The sequence below is a fragment of the Mustela nivalis genome, assembly GCF_964662115.1.
Source record: "Mustela nivalis genome assembly, chromosome: 10".
In the NCBI taxonomy this organism is placed as follows: Eukaryota; Metazoa; Chordata; class Mammalia; order Carnivora; family Mustelidae; genus Mustela; species Mustela nivalis.
In genome coordinates, this window is record NC_139029.1 from 54350277 (window position 1) to 54372295 (window position 22019).

General features: G+C 34.2%; 1 protein-coding gene and 1 long non-coding RNA gene across 8 annotated transcripts in view; one reads left to right on the forward strand and one right to left on the reverse strand.

The window, feature by feature from the left end:
* Positions 1-1621: 1621 nt before the first annotated feature.
* On the reverse strand, positions 1622-20768 carry DEPDC1 (DEP domain containing 1). 5 transcript variants are annotated; one of them, XM_082688808.1, is made up of 13 exons: positions 20553-20768; positions 18451-18716; positions 15118-15274; positions 14573-14691; positions 14047-14177; positions 12608-12655; positions 9309-9449; positions 7108-7959; positions 6487-6659; positions 4595-4771; positions 3092-3277; positions 1894-2414; positions 1622-1843 (listed from the first exon to the last, which is right to left on the reverse strand). In XM_082688808.1, the coding sequence occupies exons 1-12, from the start codon at positions 20598-20600 to the stop codon at positions 2274-2276; spliced, it is 2439 nt and encodes an 812-aa protein (XP_082544934.1). In that variant the 5' UTR covers positions 20601-20768; the 3' UTR covers positions 1622-1843; positions 1894-2273. The 5 variants fall into 5 exon arrangements, with proteins under 5 accessions (XP_082544934.1, XP_082544935.1, XP_082544936.1 ...); XM_082688809.1 differs by having other exon boundaries at positions 18451-18628; positions 20553-20705; XM_082688810.1 differs by lacking the exon at positions 7108-7959 and having other exon boundaries at positions 20553-20699.
* A 16-nt stretch (positions 20769-20784) lies between these two features.
* The window catches only part of LOC309843363, a 107316-nt gene continuing 106081 nt past the window's right edge, over positions 20785-22019 (forward strand). For all 3 annotated transcript variants that reach the window (XR_014300094.1, XR_014300095.1, XR_014300096.1), the window contains exon 1: positions 20785-20982. This is a non-coding gene — a long non-coding RNA (uncharacterized lncRNA). The remainder of the gene's footprint in view (positions 20983-22019) is intronic.

Here is a 22019-nt window from a genome sequence, read left to right on the forward strand (position 1 = left end):
TTTATTTGACAGATCACAAGTAGGCAGAGAGGCAGGCAGAGAGAGAGACAGAGGAGGAGGCAGGCTCCCTGCCGAGCAGAGAGCCTGATGTGAGGCTCGATCCCAGGGTCCTGGGATCATGTCCCGAGCCGAAGGCAGAGGCTTTAAACCGCTGAGCCACCCAGGCGCCCTGTTACACCAATTTTGTAATCTCAATCGCATGCACACTACTGTAGATGAAAAGTTACTGACTTTATAATATTTATAATTTAATATCAATGGATAAAAAACCAAAATCGTTAGAAAATCCACAATAATTTTTATCTCAATATGCAACAGAATTCACATAATTACATTCTTTTTAAAAAAAAAACTTATTTGAGAAAGAGAGAGGGGGGACAGTGCAAGTGAGGGCAGGGTCAGAGGGAGAGGAAAAGAGAATCGCAAGCAGGCCTCACATCCAGTGCAGAGCCTGAAGTGAGGCTAGATCTCACAGCTCTGAGATCACAACCTGAGCAGAAATCAAGAGTTGGATGCTTAACTGACTGAGACATTCAGGTGCTCCATTATACATCTTTAAAGAGGAAAATTTTAACATATAGACACCTTGGAAAAAAGATCTAATTTGGTCCTATAGTTTTATAGCTAAGGGTAAAAGACAGGAGTTATCATTTTCTGTACAGGTTTTTTTTTTTTTTTTTTTTTTTTAGATTTTATTTATTTATTTGACAGAGATCACAAGTATGCAGAGAAGCAAGCAGAGACAGAGAGGAGGAAGCAGGCTCCCTGCTGAGCATAGAGCCCGATGTGGGGCTCGATCTCAGGACCCTGAGATCATGACCTGAGCTGAAAGCAGAGGCTCTAACCCACTGAGCCACCCAGGCGCCCCATCTGTCCAGGTTTTTAATAAAAAGTAGTAATTTCAAATGAAACATTGTCATTTTATAGCACATTACATTGAGAAATCAAGTTATTGAATAGTGTCTATTATGTCTCAGATATTATATATCTTTACACATAAGGATGGGTATTAAATAAGCTTAGAGTAAAATATGGAAGAAAAACTGCTTCAAGTTTGTGTTTAATAAAGCAGAAATATGAATAACCTTGTATTAAGATGAGAAGCGTTTATAATTTGCATTTTCATCCAATGAAATAATAAAGCCAAGCTTGGCATTTGCTTAAATGCTTATAAAAAGTGTTTAGGGACTGATTCTTAAAGTTGGCTGAATACTGGAATCTCCTGGAGAGTTTGAAAAATACTGATGGCTACTGATAAAAGGTAGAGCCTGAGCATTATTGTTTTAAAACTTTCTAGGTAATTCTAATATGTAAGAGTTTGAAAACACTAGCTTAGAGAACTGTTACATAACTAAAGAGGCCAGTCTTCAGCTGAAGGATATTCCATGACTTGATTTCAGGGTATATACTGTTATTTAAGTACCTGGAAGGTATATCTCCCTTAGTTAGAAAATACATAAAGAAAAAATTTTCTATTTTATTCATCATTTTCTCTCCCTATTTGGAATAATAAAAGGCACATAATAGTTGCTAAATAAATTTTTTGAATGAATACGATTGCCTTATACTTCTTTTACACCATTATCTTCTAGTAGATACATGAATGTAAGAATGCAAGATATTCAAATATCAAGATATTTATTGAAAAATTGAATGATTGAAGCAGTTTTGATAAGGGTTTAAAGCAAAGTGAAGACTTACTTACATGTACATATTTTAAAAACATATATATAAATAGATTAAAAGTAGAAAAAGAATACACAAGAGTGCAACATTTTGCATAGAGAATTCACTGAGTTTTCCAATACTCTTCACATTCTTTTACTTAGAAAAAAGAATACAACTAGTACTAGAATACAACTAGTACATTCTTTTACTTAGAAAAAAGAATACAACTAGTACTTTAGCTAATATTCATAAGTACATGTACAGATAATTTTTTTAAAAAACAGAATTACAGCTTAATCTTGACATATCAGCTTTCAAAATTCAAGTAAGTAAAGTTTTAGCATACATAATAGCTTTTACAGGTGCTGTATTAAAAAAAGATTTCTTGTTAAAGTATCTGGTACCACCTTTGTTATTTGTTCATAGTTGATACCTATTAGCTTCTTAGCAGTCTTACACTGATAAAAAATTACTTTGGTACCTCTTTACATATTTTTCTTAGAAAAATCCATTAATAAATAGACTTCTATTTTAGAACCTAGATTCTTAGATATGGCCTCATTTACCAAAGTTCTACAGATATTACATTGTAATTTTTAATTCAGTTAGTATCTTAGACTACGAAACTTTGTTTTTTTTAAAATTAACATTGGTTGTTTGATTGTAGGTTTGTCGCCAAAAAGGACTGCTTCACTCTCCGTGGATGGAAATCTTTTCTGATATATCAAGGGATATTCCTTCTGAAACTTAAAAACGAGGTGAGAAATTAGAGGGTATTTTACATTTATTATCCTAGCTGAAGCCAGTGTTCAACATAAGAATTCAGTGCCTTTCTCAAACATGTATTTCAGAAGTGAGTATCCTTTCAATTTATCCTTGCCTTTCCCTTTGCTTTCTCATATATGAAAGGTATAATGTAAGATTTCTTAGATCCAAGTTAGCATTAATATTCTAGGATTCTCTTCTAATGTATTCTCCTCCTAAATTCCAGATCTTCTTTCTTTCCATTTGTAACACCTGTGAAGGTCATAGTGATTTAGTATATTTCATATTTGAGTATCTCAGACCTGGAATTAAACTTGTCAGAATCATGTTGTTACTGGATTTTGATGGAGATTTAAAATTCTAAATGGTAATAATGAGTCAGTAAAAGTTATATATTATAATAAAAATATTTTAATTATTTTCCCAGGCTAATCTAAACTATAAGGAAGAGTATCTGTTATTATTATTATTATTTTTATTATTTAAATTTCAGGATAAAGAGTAAAGCCAGGCAAATAGGGTATATAAATAGCCTAAATATATAGTGTCTAAAATCTAAAATATTAGAATGAGAAATTAGATTCTTAATTTTATTAAATAACAATCAGCAACAGCATAATGAAAAATATTATGATTGAGGACTTGTTCATTCTCTTACCTGTTTTAGTTTTTTCCTTTTCTCTTTTAGAGGCAAATTCTTGTTTTTAATAATATTCTCTAAAAGTTCTGTAATTGCAGCTTGTGAGGTAGACACTTTTTGTTCATCAAACTCCTGAACACTAATCTGCTTACAATATGAGTACGTTGGCAAAGGAACAATCAGTCCATCTCCAGGATTTTTAATCTGTCGTGGACAAAATGGTATAGTCCAAGTCTATTCTGTTCATGTTCCTATTTGCTAAGGGTTCTTTAGATGAGACTTAGTATCTACTAATTTGCTATCAAACATTTAATACTTAAAGAAAACTGTATTATGCAGTAGAGTAGTGATAAATCTCGGAATATAAATCCCAGACCCACAATCTACTAGCTTTGTAGCATTGAGCAAGTTATTCTACTTCACTTGCTCTGTTTCCTTATCTGTAAAATGGGAATTACAAAAGTTAATGTATATAAAGTGCTCAGCACAGAATAAGTATTAAAGTCATCCATTATTATTATTGCCATTAACCATGAATTTTATTAACTACAAAACAAAAAAAAAAGCTTTAATTCATTTTAAAACATTACTCTTCTGACATAGTAATAATATTCATCTACTGTTTTTGAGGTGTAGGAACATGAACAGATACCATATCATCTGCTGATAACAGAAGGAAATTGTGAAGGATAATTATAAGCCAGGGCTTATATATGGGAAGAAACATAGTATGAAAGAAATATAGGTGCTCGGCAGCCAAAAATTGAATATAACAGACATCTGGTTTTTGGTTACTCAGCATTCCTTCTCTCCTTTTAATAGTTGCTTCCCATTCCAGGTCCAGTATCCTCATCCCCTCACCCCGCCCAACTTTTTAAACATTTATTTATTTATTTGAGAAAGAGAGAGTGCGAGAAGCAGAGGGAATGGGACTAGCAGACTTTGCACTGACGGTGGAGGCTGATGTGGGGGTTCGATCTCACGACCCTAGATCATGACCTGAGTCAAAATTAAGAGGCAGATGCTTAACTGAGCCACCCAGGTGTCCCTGCCCTCACTTTTTGAAGAGCAGATTCTCCTCTAATCATCTAGAGCCAGAGTATGGCCCTGTCTCCAATGCACTTACCCTGAACCACCTAAAGGTTGTGTTTTAGCCTTGACTGTCCAGAGGCATGTAGTAGTTGCCTTGTGAAGAACTTTTCAAATTGGTAGGTAAAGTGGTAGTTCTTTTTCCTTTTGGGTTAAAAATGCAAGTCTGTGACTTAAGAGCTTTAATCAGCCATATGCCCCCTATCATGTGAAGGAGCCATTTGTTAAATATAGGACCAAAATGGAAATAAGAGATGAAGAGATGGAAACAGTTTTATTGCTATTTGAGTCCCCAGATTCTGTTATATTCCTGACTTTTAGAGGTTATTTATGTGAGTTAATAAAGACTTCCTTTTTAATTAGGCTAGTTTGAGATGAGTTTGCCACTTGGAACTGACTAATGCAGAGAATTTTAAGATTTACAATACATACAAAGCCCTTTTTTAAGTAGTCAAGATGTTTATCCACTGCAGTCTGTAAGTAAGAGGGTACTTGAAGAATTTCCTGGTGATGATCCATTAAGAAAGAAACTAATCTTGCAGCAAGAAGCTCATCAAGATCCACTTCTTCAGCACAGCATAGCACACACCGAGAAAAAGTATGTATCATCTAGAAACATATTAAAAGAAGTGAATGTAAAAACCTAAGCTTTCATATAAATAAGAGTATCAGGAATTTCTGGGTATCATGCTAAAGTACTGAGATAAAGTGATAAGCAGACTTCAGCTTAAAAATGAGAACAATTAATTACATTAGAAAGGTAAGAATATTCTTTTTAAAGTATTTTTTAAGTATTTCTTTAATATAATTCCAAAGGATTATAAAGGGCTTAGCTTTTTCTTTAATTTTGTCACAATTTTATTGGTAAATACCATTGGTTCCATTAGTAAAATATGGATATGTCACTTAAAGAATGTCAAAGAACAATGACTTATTAACCCCATAAAACACAAACTAGGAGAATACATACCATGTAAAGATTAGTGATAATGAGGTTGGTACCATTTAGCTTTTGAAATTCTGGAAAATAGCTTTTAATCTTTTTTCTGTCAGTTTTTAAAGACAATACATACATTTTTCAATTCCATCATAAGGAGTCTTCAAATCCTGGGATAAATTTTGTGTTTCAAAAGTTATTTACTCTCATTCATATCCATATTATCCACTAAGTATAAGACACTCAAACCCATATTTCATTCTAAAATAGTCATCAGAATTCTAAGTATTTAGCATATAATAGATGAGGAACACATTTACTGAACTGAAATATTTTTGGTTTTATTCCTACATGTCAGACATGTTTTCCTCTCCTTCCACAACTGGGTCCTCAGCTTTTTATTCATCCTTCCTAGCTTTGTAGAGCTCATTTATTCTCAAAGCTCCAACTACTACTTCTCTCCAAATAATCTGCCTTCTGACCTAATCTTTCTTCACCAAGCTCACATTTCTAATAGTCTGGATAAATTTCACTTGGATGTCCTATAAACTCAAACTAAAAAAGTATAAAACTGAAATTATTTTCTTTCTACTCATGTCTCTGAAAATATATTCCTCTATAAACTTCCCTATGCCTTTTAATGGTATCACAATTACTCAAGAATAATTCTTCCTTTTTAGATTGGGTCTATCATTGCTAAAGAACTGTCCTTAATGAGTGGAAGAATAGAGCTCAGCTCCAGATTCCTTGCTATAAAAAAATCATTGGAAGCTGCACTGAGGAAGTGGTAGCTCTTGAAAAGAGAGTGAGTGAGAGAGATTAGATACTATTTTAAGAGTTCATTTTCAATCAGTATCTGGATAAAGTGCTTCCACCCTCATCCTCTTATGGAGTCTGAGACTGCTTTGTAATAGTTTGTCCCAATTTCTTGCCCACAGTGAAATGCTATCCTAATTCACATATTTTGTCAAATACAACTTTCCCATTACCACAAGATTTCTATTAATTCTCTCATTTACAAAGTTATAGTGCCCTTATGCTTTTAACCATGCTTATATCTTCTCTTTCTTCCTCACCAAACAGAATTTGTACAAGGCAATGGAATATGGTCTGATAATCCAAGTCTATCAATATGATGTGTTAGGAGTGAAGAGGCAAAGTGCTTAGACAAGATAAAGATCACGATATGAAAGTTTAGCATACTGGACACAAAAGATTAATGCAACAACATTCTGCTACTAAGAAAGATACTTTTAAGAGCCTTTCTATCCTAAAAATCTAGGATTTTGAGACCACAATATCACTCAAGTAGAACTTTTGGGTGATTTGCTTCTCTTTTTTTAGTTTATGAACCATGGCTTATTCTTTCCTTAAGAAATCAACTTACCAGTGATCTTGTACCCATTGCATCATGAAGTTGGGGCATATCAACATTTTGACTCATTCGGGAAATCATGCGCATTAAAAGTTGAAGCTTTCTACGATTTGGTGGGGGAAGTAACAAACAACATAACTGTAGTGCATCGATGGCAACCCTCTCTAAATGAGGTTGCAGGAAACCTAGAAGGCAAAATTACAACCCACCCCCCAAAAAATCATCAATGACACTAAATTGCTTTCACATCATGAGCATACACAATTACATGAAGAATACAGTTATATAAATACTATAACAATATTTTAGTAATAAATTCTTTTAACTATCCCTAGAAATTTCCACATTGCTCAAAAGCTCATTACTTTCTTCATAACCTATTTGAGTATTAACATCCTTTACCAACTACAAATAAAGTGACTCAGAATAAGTTAAAATGAGGTAAAAGAAAATAAGTGCTTTAGGTAAGTAGAATAAATCTTGGTTATGCCATGACAAAGTCTTTTGCAATAAAAACATTTCCTTTTGGAGGAAAAATATAAAGCAGTTTCAGAGAAGAAAAGACAGGTAAACAAAACACAGTTAGTAAACAATAAAAGTTAATATTACATGCATTGAAAGCATCAGCCTTACTTTGTGTGCCAGTCAACACAGAAGAAGCTGGAGGTAAAGAATTTCCTGAAAGTTCTATCGTACTTTTGCAGAGTCTTTTATTGATTGTTGTACTAGACTCCCCGAGTTCACTTTCCATAGCTGTTTGTACACTTGTGCTGCCTTGTCCGAGATTTGGTTTCATGATAATTTCAGCCACTGGCATATTGATGTAACTATTCCTTCTTCTACTAGTTCTTAAAAGTAAACTCTGAGATCTACAAAGCTGTTTTGACTTGCATTTCCCATTACATAACTCCTCTTGGTCTTGAACAGTCAAAGTAGAGGTTCTCTTAAAACCAACACAGAGTGGCTTTTGATTACTCTCCTCTGAATGAAGATTCATTAGGGATTCCTGTTTGCTCTTAGATTCTAAAAACTGCTTATTATTTTGTCCTTCTATATTCAGAACAGATTGATGGAAGGCATTGAAGACCTCTTTACTTGCACTCCCTGGTAGGTCTATAATTCCTTCTAAAGAATAGCACCTTGGTTTGATGTTAGAGGATAGAACATGCATATTACTTAAGCCTATTAAATTATGACAACTTCCTCCCATTATGTCATTAGCACTGGCTCTTCTATTTTTAAAATTAACTAGCTGCATTTTCTTAGCACATTTTTCTTGAAATCCTTGATCACTTATCTGCAGTCTCTTAGTAGTATCTGATTCTTCTTTGTTTTTGTCTTTATGAAGCAGACTGAGAAGAAGACACTCAGTTGATTTGAAGGAATTCAAATTGTTTAAGCGAAGGATTTTTGAAGGCTGTGGATCATCTTGGATTTTATGTATCCCACTGGGTCTATCTGAAACTGTGACGTAGCCACAAACAACTACCAGGAAATGAAACAAAAATTAAAATGCAACTGTGTGACAGTGGGCAAAAATAAAACAAAAACAATAGTAAAGTTAAAAACAAAAGCATCACTATAGTATATATTGTTAGTATAGTACAAATAGCAGTTGCTTAATTCAGAAGCCACTTAAATAGGACACATGCAACATTCAGTTACAAAGTGCAAGACTAGAGGTTTTCCAACTTGTGACATAAATAACTTTAAAGTTTATTTCTACAGTCTAAATTATAATGGAGTCAAATACATAAAAAAAAACTGGTTTCAGTCTATAAATATTAGAAAGCTCTTAATTATAAGACAACTATAGTATAATAAAGACTTAAATATTTGGTCTTTGTCTCTACTACCTGGTGTAGTGCTTCTAAGAGGCTTGGAATTTTCAGAGTGACAGGAGTCTGTTACTCATAATGCACCTGTTTGAGTACATCTGAGTTTATGCTAATGAGGTGACTTAGGACTGGACTAGAGAAGGTTGGAATTTTCAGCCTACCTCAGACCTCAGACCTCCTTGAGGAGAGGGGGATGTGAGTTGAAGACTGATTGACAAATTGACAATTTGACAGATTGACAAATCATTGGTCAATCACCAATGACCAATGATTTAATCAATCATGATTTAATCAGTCATGCCTATGTAATTAAACCTCAATTAAAACTCTGAGGTAACAAGATTAGGGGACTTTATGGGTGGTTGAGCATATGAACCTGGTTGGGAGGATGGCATTCTTGGAGAGGGCATGAAAGATCTGCACAGCCCTTACTTCCATATCTTGCCCTATGTACTTACACTTTCATATGGCTGTTCTTGACTTGTATCCTTTAAAAAACTGGTACTGATTAAATAAAGCAGTTTTCAGAGTTCTGAGTTAAAATCAATCATTAAATCCAAGAAAGGTTATGGGAACCCCCAAACTGATAGTTGGGCAGAAGTGTCAGTAAGCCCGAGGATCTCATTTATAGACAACTGAATGGAAGGCAGTCTTGCGGAGGTGAGCACTTAATTGGTGTTTACTATGGTTAATATCAGGATTGAAGGATTTTGTGCCTAACTTGTGGGGTCTAGTCTAATTTTGGGTAGTCAGTGTCAGAAATGAGTTGTAGGGCACCAAACTGATGTGGAGAACTGGTGTTGGAATGACATATTTAAATTATTGGAAAACAACATAATAGGAACCAGAGTATTCCCAAATTTTAAAATAATTCATAGCTTGCCACCTTTATATTTACCTGCACTTTTTTTTTTTTTACCTACATCTTTTAAATTATGGAAGACTTGAAAATGTTAATGAAATACATTTAAATAATAAGTAAAAATCCATACATACCCAAAATGCTTACAAATAATTCATAATATTCAAACGTAATCAGAGGTTCAGGGAGCTCTAGAAAATAATCTGCTATTGTTCTGAATACATCTCGTTCAAATCCAACATAAGTTGGATTATTCATATCATTACTTCTTGGCCCTAAGACACAGGAGGCAAAAAAAAATTCGTAAAATTTATTTTATTTCAAATAAAAATTTTAAATTTTAAAATGTATAAAACCTGTATTTCATGAAGGAGCTAAGTTTAACAACTTCTGTCACAATTCAAAAATCTGAAGAGTTGTGCACATCTCATTCTTATTGTTTTCATTAGAAATCACTACAAGCAACTATTAGCATTTTGTTTTAATATTTATATACTTGAAAATTGCCTAGAGGGCAAAATTTGAAATACATTTTATTTTATTTTTAAAGATTTTATTTACTGATTTGACAGAGAGAGAGATATCACAAGTAGGCAGAGAGGCTGGCAGAGGGAGAGGAGAAGCAGGCTTCCCGCTGAGCAGAGAGCCTGATGTGGGGCTTGATCCCAGGACCCCATGACCATGACCTGAGCCGAAGACAGAGGCTTAACCCACTGAGCTACCCAGGTGTCCCAAAATATATTTTAAAATATTAAGGTTATTTAATGAGATTTTATTGCAATTCATTTTATAAAACAAAGAATATTTAGGTAATACAAATAATCCTTCTAAATTCTCTTTTGTAAATTTACATTTTTTTTTTTAAAGATTTTTATTAATTTGACAGAGAGAAATCACAAGTAGACAGAGAGGCAGCCAGAGAGAGAGGGAAGCAGGCTCCCTGCTGAGCAGAGAGCCCGATGCGGGACTCGATCCCAGGACCCTGAGATCATGACCTGAGCCGAAGGCAGCGGCTTAACCCACTGAGCCACCCAGGCACCCGTAAATTTACATTTTCATGAACAAATTTTGCCTAACACAAAGCATGCCCTTAATGAATTTAAACAATATCTTTACATTGCCATTTCATTAGCTTAACGTTCTTAAAAGAATCATTCCTGTTCATTAGTGTTTTACTCAGAAATAAAATCTGATCTCATGTTACAGATGAAAAAAGTGAAGCTCAGAGTAATTTGCCTAAAATGAAAAAGCCACTGGTGGCAAAGCTAGAATTAGAACTTAGAGCAGTGTAAGTAAGAGCTAGACCTGGCACCCTGAGGTCTAACAACTAAAGTAGGCTCTATGGATTATATAATCAGAATCATCCAATATGCCTATTAAAAATATAAGTTTCTCTGTACAGACCAGAATTTATGGAGGCAAAGCTAAGAATTACTGACTTAAAAATGTTTGCTTCTGGCTAATTTAGTAGTTTCCAAATGCTGATCTGGGAATCTTCACTCTATGAATCTTCTGAGGTATGCTGAATCAACTAAATGAAACCACCTAATGAATCAACCAAATCAGAATCTTTGGCTAGTTTCACTAGTTACTATAATCCACAATGGGGTTTGAGAGTCACTCTTCTATCTATTCTTTTTTTTTTTTTTTTTTAAAGATTTTATTATTTGATAGCACAAGCAGGGGGAGTGGCAGGCAGAGGGAGAAGCAGGCTCCCTGAGGAGCAGGGAGCTCAATGTGGGGCTCGATCCAGGATTATGACCTGAGCCCAGGGCAGAAGGTAGATGCTTAACTGACTGAGCCACCGATGCTGTTCTTTCAAGTTATAATCTTTTTCTTCCCAAACCCAAATAATCTCTCTTACTTCTCTGTCTCTAAACTTTTGTATTGTCATACAAATGTGAGCACATGCACTAAAAAAGGATTAAAGAAAAAAATCACACATATTTAATAGCTTAAAGGCTAATATGGATTTACATAGAGCAAAATAAACATCTCCTTCAGGAGAATAAGAAATAGTCTCAATATATAAAATATAAATTTTGATAATCATTACAACATTTTCTAAGACAAAATACTTTTACTAGAATTAAAATAAATACAGAATTTATAGTTCGAGGATCCTAGTTTGCATGCATAGCTCTTTATATTATCAGTAGACTTTCAAAAGCCTTATTTTCTCTTCTGGAAAAAAAATGGGATAGTATGTTAATCACTGATTCTTGTATGTCATAGGATTACTATACGGATTAAATAATGACTACAAGTCTAAATACTACCTCTGGCTAGATATATTATTAATTTGGAATCTAGTAAATTATATCTTTGGTACCACTTAGGTATAACATAGACTGGTAAGAAAGAGAAGAAAAAAATATCCCTCAACATGAGATCTCAGAGAAATCCTGAAAGTGTAAGTATCTGGGTTGCTAACCATAAGCCAAGTTATGAGGCAGAAGGGCAGTTAGATGAGGGAAGGTAGAAAGAGAAACTAAAAAATCAAGTTTATGATTAAGATCTTTATTTCAATTTGATAAAGAAAATATTTCTATCACTTACATTATTTATTTTATTGCTATTTATTCTGTTATTTTGTCATATTGACACCCAGTGGACAACAAGGGAATATATACCTATCTTGAACTTTATTAATAAAATACTCATTTCATAAGAATGAGAAAAATCCTTTTGTAAAAAAACTATCAAAATATAATTTAACTTAATTTGATGACTTAGAAGCACATATTTCTGCATATTTTAAAACTGATTTTGAAAGCAGTTAGGTCTTCTACTTGAAATATGGTCTCAAATTATAAAAATCAGTTATCACTGATCATTATGGAAAAAAACATGCTTAAAAAAGTGGTTTGCTGCTTAGTGACAGATCATTTTTTCCCATAAATATAAAAGTCCCATTAATATATCTGATGGATACATTATATATATAATATGTATATATCTGATGACAAGCCTGTCATGAAGCACCCCAGTGTTGAAGCCTTGTACTAATGGCAAGGGGACTAAAGTAGATTTTATGAGACTATTTCTGATTGAACCTTTCCTGCTTGTAAGAGCTATATTACTTACAGGTTGTATATGATTCTAGAGGCCTCACTAAGACAACTAATGTATGTTATACCTAAAAATTCTGTAAGACCCACTTACCTATGATTTTATGATTTATGAAAACTGAGCCATACATGAGAAGATTGAATTATAAAACCACCATCTTCATAGAAAAAGTTAAGGACTATTCCACATGCAAGTATATGTAATAATTTCTACTAGATTGTCATTTAAGCATCAAGAGAAATTGGCATACTCTAAATTTATCAGGACTTCTATGAATTATTTTAAAAATCTCTTTAGTTCTTGTTAAATACTACAAATATAAAACACAAATATACATACATATTTTGCATGATTAACTTACAGTTTGCTAGGCACTTCATGGCAGATAAGACCCAATGAGGAAGGTCATCTATACAAAAATATATTTACACTATTAAGTAAATCACACAATTTTTATGATAGTATATTAATATTTTACACTTACTATATACATATATTATACCCACACACATATATGCATGTATGTACATACATCTATATTACCAAGATTAAAAATTATTATGTGTTTAACAAGACATAAAGCCAAAATAATATTTTAAATACAAATTTAAAACTTACAGAGATCTTGAGTTTGATGCTTTCCATGATACATAAAACAATTAGTTATCCCCAAATTGAGGATACATTATTTTGGTGGGGATTCATAAATAAAAAAATGTTCATCCTTGTCCACTGCTACCATGTTTTCTTTATCTTCATTTCCATTCTAATTATAGCTATACTATTTGAATATTACTGCCTTGAGTGAGATCTATGATTGAAATGAGCTATATTTGAATATTAGGGTGCTTTCACAGTGAGGCTTACTTAAGATCTTTCATTTGTCACTAACTGAAATATGCTGCATAAAATCTTGTAGTTTTTGACACCAATACAAAAACCATACATACACTTGACTTGAAAAGTTTATGGTTATAAAGAAAAGTCTGAATAAGATAATATACTGTTAAGTATGTGATTTTAGGTAATGAAAGATGGGACTGGACCAAAGCCATATGCATAAGCAACATGATTCTTAAGTTTTTGCTTTTTGTTCCTACAATTTAAACCTTAAAGTTCTTGCCAACAGAAAGAAACTCAAGTAATGCATGCCACTTAACACTGCAGGCAGCAGTTGATTATAAAAAAATGAGTTAACACTTTGAGATTTATTGACAGATTTCTTGAAGTGTTAAGTTTTGCAATGCATCTGGCTTGAATTATATCCCTAATTTTTTCATCTTAGATCTAAAATCAATATATTTTATCTATATATATAATACAAAGCTAGTAATTTTTAAAATATCAGCTTTGAAGAGTTTGGGCTTATGCTATTGTGTGTTACCTCAGTTTTGCGTATATATCTCGACCTGTGTAAATTTATATGTAACTACTTATATAAGCTCCAAGAAGTCATGGACCATTTCTCTCTTGTTCATCACTAAATCTTAACATAATGCCTCGTACATTGTAGGCCCTCACTAAAATGTAGTTAATCAATAATTTTATTATATTTGCATACCTTTCAGATGTCTAGCCCTACCACTTAAAAAAAACATGCATAAGTACCACTTATGGGCTAAAATAATAGTATGAATAATATTCACTTAAAATGACTACTAAAGCACGTATGATAAAACAATAATCTCCCCTTGATGCTCTCTCAAAGTATTCTACTTTCTATATTTTTAGTCTCAATGCACCCCCACTATAGCTGCAACCTATGCTAACAAGATTCTAACTTCTTTTATTGATACCAACCTGATTTGTCTTGTAGTATAACTATTCCATGTTTACTTGTATTGGTCATGTTGTACATTACATATTGAGGAACTACTTGCTTTGGATTTATGAGTTCTTCTAGGGATGGCACACCTAAAATAGTTTGTAGGCTAAACAGAAGAAAGAAGACAAACTTCTTTTTCTCCATAAAATAAATGGAATAGGATATAAATATGAAAGAGTATTAATGGCAAAGTATTCAGAGTATTTCTTTTCTTAACTTACAAGGTTTATATTTGGTAGCCACTTTCAAATGTATTTTAGTAACCTTGAAATGATTCCAATATAAAACTCCAAACTATATGTATAACTTTGATTCAAAGAAAAAACAAATCATGCTGAAAACATTCTATTTCTACTATACTAGAACTATAGCAAGAGCATTTATTAACAAACACATATAGGTTAAATTCTAAGCTTTTTTGCATTTGTATATCTTGATAAAAACGTCAAATTCACATTCTAAACACCTCTAGAACTTGGTTAGAGCTTAGTTTTAGCTTACTAGATCAGAGTAATATGTCTCCAAACTTCTTCAACATCTTCCTGGCTTATTTCTCTATTATAAACTGAGTTTTCTTGATCTCCATTGATTATTTCATGGTTCATTTCCTCTACATTTTCCTGGGGAAAAAAAATTACTTTGGTTTAATGTTATGCTCAAATTAAGGAAATATTGAAGTGACACAATTCCTAATATTTTATTGGTAGATAGTCCACAATGAAGCTATAAGAAATAATGTTAACATATGGTAATAGAACTTTTGGTTTTGTAGCTGCTCCTACCACCCTCAGATCAATTTAAAACAAAACAGACTTAAATTATACAAATAGTGTTTCAAGTATGTCTCACTACAGTATTTATTATTGTTCCTATGCCTTCTATTGTTCTACTGTAAAACAATTTACACACATTTTTGGAATTCAATGTAGATTAAGAGACTTCAGTATTGGCTTCAAATATTAAAGATTTATATACTTTTAATGATTTTTTAATTAAGTACATGGTAGTTATATTTAAACTAATAATTAGCAAAAGGGATGTTTTACCTGAGAGAAATGTAATCCAAGTTTTTTAGGCGTTCTACGAGATAAATTTCGTAATTTAAAAATGCTATCTTTATCTTTGGAAAGGTTTTCTATGCTGTTTTTTCTCAATTCTGGATGCTTTCGTGGAAGACTTTTAAGCGGAGAATTTGCAGGAAATCTGGTTTAAGAATAATATGCAATTAAGTAATATAAGATCAGAAACAAATTTTTAATGCCTGTTTATCTAAAGTAAAAATCACAAAAGAACTGAATTTATTTATATTACCAGGAATAAAGATTCTACATAAATCGATTTTCTCACTAAACCTTTAAAAAATATCTTATTTTTTTTTTTTTTTTTAGATTTTTATTTATTTATTTGACAGACAGAGATCACAAGTAGACAGAGAGGCAAGCAGAGAGAGAGGAGGAAGCAGGCTCCCTGCTGGGCAGAGAACGCGACGCGGGGCTCGATCCCAGGATCCCGGGATCATGACCTGAGCCGAAGGCAGAGGCTTTAACCCACTGAGCCACCCAGGTGCCCCTTAAAAAATATCTTAATAGTTTCCTTCTCTCCTTAGTATACAGTACATATTTAACTTTATATCGGCATAATTTAGAGGTATTATTGGGATCAATTCTGTTGAAGAAAATAGTTGCATTTTTTAAATTTCTTTGACAAGCTATCTATAGTTTATATATATTTCTGACTTTTGTTGACTGTGCTTGTTCTAATTTCCAGATCTTGGTTTCTGTTACTGCTTTTGATTATAATGTTTCCCCCCTCCAGTGTAATAAAGAATATTTCAAAGATACAAAAGGTACAGAAAATAGTATAGATAACATGCATATATGTAATCTTCAACCAATGCAATTGTTAACATTTTACTAAAGACTTCATTATTATTTTTTTGTTAAATGAAAGAAATTCTTTGCTTATTCTATTTCTTTCTTTCTGAGGGAAGCCATTAACTTGCAGTTAGTGTTATTTCCTTCTTGTTCATGTTTATATTTTTAATAAATATTCATTAACAATATGTATGGTTTTGTTTTTTCATTCTATAGTATCTTACACATTAAATATATGCATAAGTTTATAGTGAACTCAGAAGTTCTTTTATATTCCACAGTCCTAAAATATTTTTTATACTCCTTCATAAGAGTTTTATTTTCATATTTAGGTATTAAATCCATGTATAATTTATATCCTATTCCCATATACAGTTGTCCTGTGAACATGGGTTCGAACACTTATACACAGGTTTTTTAAATCAATGAAGTACAGTATTACAGAAGTGTTCCCTTCCTTATGATTTTCTTAATAACATGTTCTTTTCTCTAGCTTACTTTATTGTAAAAATACAGTTTATAATACATGTAACATACAAAAATGTGTGTTAATTGATTACGTATGTTAATAATAAAGCTTCTGGTCAATAGTAGGCTATTAGCAAAGTTTTAAGGGAGTCAAAAGTTATATGTGGATTTTTCACTATGCAAGGAGTCAGTGTCTCTGATCCCTGCACTATTCAAGAACCAACTATATGTATGGGTTTTGCTTTTTCAGTACTTAATTGTTTTAATTTAAGACCAGATATCATATATGGCAATTCTCCCCTCCTTGTTCACTTCAAAACTGCCTTGAACTTTAGAATCTGCTTGTCACATTCTATAAAGGAATTATATAGGATTTTGAATGAGTATGCACTGAATTTATCGATTTTGGGAAAAGTGACTCTTTTATTATACTAAGTCTTTTCATTCATCAACAGGATATCCTTCTCCACTTACTACTTTCTATACAACTTTATAATTTTCTCCAGTAAGGTCTTACATATTTTTGGTAAAGTATATTTATAAGTACTTTATAACCTTATTACCATTATAAAAGACTAGAGGCAGAGAGACTAGTTGAAGAATTACACAGAGTTCCAGGTAAGAGAGAAAAATGGTCTAACAAAAAAAACTGTTAGGGTGGAGAAAGAAGTGTACAGAGAACTACTGAAGCAGTATAACAGATATGGTTTGTTAATTAAATCATATTTAAAGGGGAGAGGAAAGGAAAAGAATCAAAGCAACTACAGGGAAAACAGTATCATTCATCTATGTATAGACATTAGAAGACAAAGTTCAGGTTAAGACATGATACTTATTTTTCTTTTTGTTGTATCTGAAATGCCTAATGGGCAAAAAATGGGTCTAAATCTCAGAAGATATATTTGGGTTGGAAATTTTAAAGTTAAAAGGAAAGTAGGTGAAGACATGGTAAGAAATTGTCCAGGGGCAGAGGTGAAGTAAAGATTAATCTAGGATCTTAAAAACCAGTAACAACTATAGAATGAATAATAGCAAAGGAGCTCCCAAAGGTGACTAAGCTATAGTTAGGAGAGGAAGCTATAGTTAGGAGGATTTGTAGAATGTTCTACAAAATGAACTATTCACATGCTTGTTATTGCAATTTACTTGTACAACATAAATCATCTTTGATATGGAGGCAAAAATCAACTTCTAAGACATTTCACTTGAAAACTACTAATTTTGTAGAGAAACAAAGCATGGGTATTAGAATCCAAAGACTTAGTTGAATCATGTATGAAACAGAACCCTGTGTGCATGAGAAAGAGCAATTGTGGTGGCCTGAGGGAGTCAGAAAGGCTCCACAGAGAAAGCTGCAGTACAAACAACAGGAGAACAAATGTATTTACTAATCTGACAAATATCTACCGTGTTTCAAGGTGGAAGAACATATATCATACATATGTAACAAGATTAAATAAAGCATAATCTCAGTTTCCTTATCTGTAAAAATGAACTAATATTTATCCTGCTTAAATAGTCTGGGGATTAAGTAAGAAAACATGTAAATCATAAAGCAAGGCTTCTGATACATGGTGAATCCTTAATAAATATCTCTTTAACCTATGGTAAGTTTCTTCTATTATTTAAAGTTTGCTATTATTTATTTTATCACATATATTCTTTGATTATATAAGATTATATGTTACTTGAGGGCAAGGACCTGTGAGAATTTGTCTTATAATTCCTCAACTTATGAAACTAAAGGTTAACAATAATCTGTTCTTGAAATGTTATAGCTTTCAGAATACGAAGAAGTGATGTCTCACTCTTTTGTCCCAATACCTATTTTATTTTATATACTATTTAACATTTTACAAGTTTTAATTGTGCAGCAATTAACTTTAACTTCTAAGTACTTTTAATTGTACTAAGAGCAGTAAGTTTTATAAAAAAAATTTTCTTCTGAAGAAGCTGAAATTTTAGTAAAAGCATTATAGAAATGGAGTTAACTTTTGTTAAGTAATTCAATTTTGTAGCTACTTGTCTGTTCAGTACCTGAATAGCTGACTGTTGTCATCAATATTTTCTGATCCCCATCTGCCTTTGATATCTTCAATTACATGATTCTTAAGAAATTTTCTCAGCAGTTGGAGAGTCTGTTGCCTTGTAACTTCAGGACCAAAATTGTTGTTATTTCTTAATAGGTCATAAAGCCAATCCACTGCTTCTTCTGCTGTAAAACAATTGCCATATTTTTTAAAGTGCTGCCTGTGTTTTCGTAGAGGCATTCCTGCTCGAAAAGATGTGGTAATTTCATTCCACTGCAGAAAGAAAATATATATTTTTAAAAATTAAAACAACAAAATTAGATATCTTACTGAGTTGAAACCAAGTAGACAAAATTATTTTATTCACAACGGATTATATCATAAACATTCATTAAGAATCATTCATTAAGAAATCATTTGTCTTATTTACTACAGAAAATATCAGATATTATATTGATTTCTCTTTATTCCAGTATTGTGGTAATACTTCTTTGTAATAGTTTTTGACTAAAAGCACTTCATGGTCTGATTGGCTTACTTAGGAAACCTACAAATAATGAAGAACTGCAATGAACTTTGATACAGAAAACACTTATTCCTTTTTTCTAAATCTCAACTAATATTAGTAAAATGCTGGTAGCATTTGTGTCAGATACTACTTTACATTCATTACTTCATTTTCATTCTCAGAATTCTATTAGTAGGTACTATTGTTATTCCATTTTCATATAAGGAATAAGAAACACAGAGAGATTTAATAATTGGACCAAAGTCACCCAGATAAATGATGAATCCAGGCATTCAAACCCAGGTTTGATTGACTCAAGAACCTGCATTCGTAACTCCTATGCTGGTCAAATAAAATTCATGGTAGGCAGTAGTTTTACTGGAGGATACCTTTAATGTTGAAGTACCTTATATATGTCTTACTTGAAGATTCCCATAGTGAACATAGAACAAGAGGGTAAATTAACTAAGCTTTAAGTCCACTGCATATTGAATAACAGTGATGCACCTAGGTTTTAAAAAGATACTCATATTTTCCAAATTGTCTTCAAATAACCCAAACTTTCAGGTTTGTGGTAGCTATACCACTGGAGTACCAAGGTGGTGGTGGTGGTGTAAAGTACACACATCACTCTTTAACTGAAAAATCCTGTATTAGAGTCCAAGAAATCTGATTCGTAACCCCCAACTATGCCATTACAAGCTATGTTATCATTTATCTAACCAATGCGGCCCCAACACCCACAACACAATAATTATTCTTTTCTTCCCACCACACCTCCCCATTTCATACATTTATTCAAGAAACATATTGAGCTCTGACTTATGCAGAGTCAGATACTTTCATATACGGTATCCTCTTGGGATATCCTTTAAGGTGGGTGTATACACTATTAGCCCGACTTTACCAGAGTGGAAACTGGGGCTAACGTAAATTAAGCCACTCTTCTAATTTCACGTACCCCGTGGCACTGGACTCTGTTGGATTGAGAATTTAAATGCACAAAGACACTGTATCCGAGTACAAACCCAGTGACTACCAACAGTGGTTCCCGTTGGGTATCTTAACTGTTCTGGGCTTAGTTTGGAAATGGGCAGCTGTTACCTAATGCGATTACAATTGGTAGATCCTGCATTACATTCTACAGACCCAGCAAACCAAAGCTGTCACATTAGGGCTGTCTCCCTATTCTGACACTACAGGGTAACAGAACTCTTTCTCAGCTCTTCTTTAATCCTGATCGGGGTAGAGAATCAGACGTGGGGAGTGATTAAAATCGGAATATTCTATGACTTTCCAGAGCACGCCGACAACTGCAGGCACAGGAGTCGCCTAAAAAAGGCCAGTGTACGATGCGCAAACCCGGGGACGCGACCCTTTGGACTTAACGGCTCACAGCCCAGACCCTCAAAGAAGGGGGATAGGCGTGTCCCGCCAGGGTTTCGCGATGCCTAATTCCCCCCAATCTCCTTTTCAGGGAACCAAGGGGCTCTGGGATCCATCTGTCCTCTCAAGACAAAAAACTACAAACGTTCTCGCGTAAAGGTGGTGGCGGCCATCGCTGCGGCTGGCCAAAGTCGAGCCATTCCGGGCGGTCTTACCAGTTTGGTGGCCCGATAAGGCCCGGGAGGAACACTCCGACTCTCCATTCCGCCTGGCGGGCCCGGAGGTCTGTCAGCGGCCGGCGCAGTGCATGGCGGCGTAGGACGATACGGGAGCTCGGTGGCCCCGACGGCGGCGTGGCTATGCACAACGGCCGGCCGCGCCGCGGATTTGAATAGCGCAGAGGGCTGCGCTGATTGGCCGCGTCTCGAAGTCACGTGCGCGCCGTCTGGATCCGGCCGCAGTTGGCTAGCGCCGCCCAGTCGCTGCTCGGTGCCGGGGCGCGAGCCGCGGATGCTTGGCACGGTGTAGCCAGCGCGGGGGCCGGTCCCATGGGACGGGCTCTGGGCTTCACTCGGCTGTCCTGGAGCTGCTTCTCCCTCTTGCGGTCGCAGGCGAGGCGGAGCCGTGTTTCCACACTCAGAACCGGTGAGGCAGTTTAGCCACAGACTGGATGGTTTGGAGTCCAGCCTTTGGCTTTAGGGAATTTGAAAATTGAAAAGAAGAAGAAAAACAAAACCCCAAGCGTTTTCTGCCTGGCCCTACAGAATCTCCAGCAGTGGTTGGCATGTAAAACAAAGCACATCTGGGGCGTAGCTTTCACCTGACAAACCCCTTGGCTTTGCTTCTGTAAAGCTTCCTGGGTGTAGGCTGCGGTGCGGTCATCCTGGTGCATCTTAGCTGGGGGCCACGATTCCGTTCTTCCCAGGGCAAAAACGTAGGTTATTCTCCCTCCCCTTTAATTCCGTGGTAAAATGGAGCATAAGTAGATTTCCAGTGAGTACACACGACGAAGGGCTCGGGAAAGGTTATGTAAAACTTGTCAAATTGCTCCGCTGAAGAAAATCTGGCATGTCTTTACAAGAATCATGGTTAAATTTAAATCATGATTATACACTTTAAAAATGTCATTTTTCAAATGACATAAGCTAAGTTCTGAACGTTGAAGAGACTTGCCCCAAGTCGCACGTCTCCTTGGCGGAGGTCAGGCTTCGTACTTTTTATTTTTATTGAAATAAAACGCTCTATGACCAGTCTGAAACCGATACTAGGAAAGCCTTAGTACAGCATACTGAGAGGTTGCTTGAGTGATTTGAAGCTGTAGAATAATTAATTTGGAAATTAAACAGCAATTTAGAAGGATAGGACTTAGCCAAAAAGCGAGGTAAGGGAAAGTGTTCTAAGGAGGAATAGTATAATGGTCTACAGTTTATTTTAGCTATTGAACTTCAGATAATTTAGATGGAGATGCATCTGTTTTTCTGAACAGGACCAGTGGTTAGGAATTTTCAAAAACGACTTGGTAAATGGGAACAATCATCTCAGTTTTGCATTTGTGTTAAGGGCAAGTAGAATGATAGATGTTACAAAATAATGTTAACTATTGTTTATCTGGCTTTATAACATATTGTCCTTTCTTTTGCTTCCTATTTCCTTTCAGAATGACATGGAGATGACAATGTGGA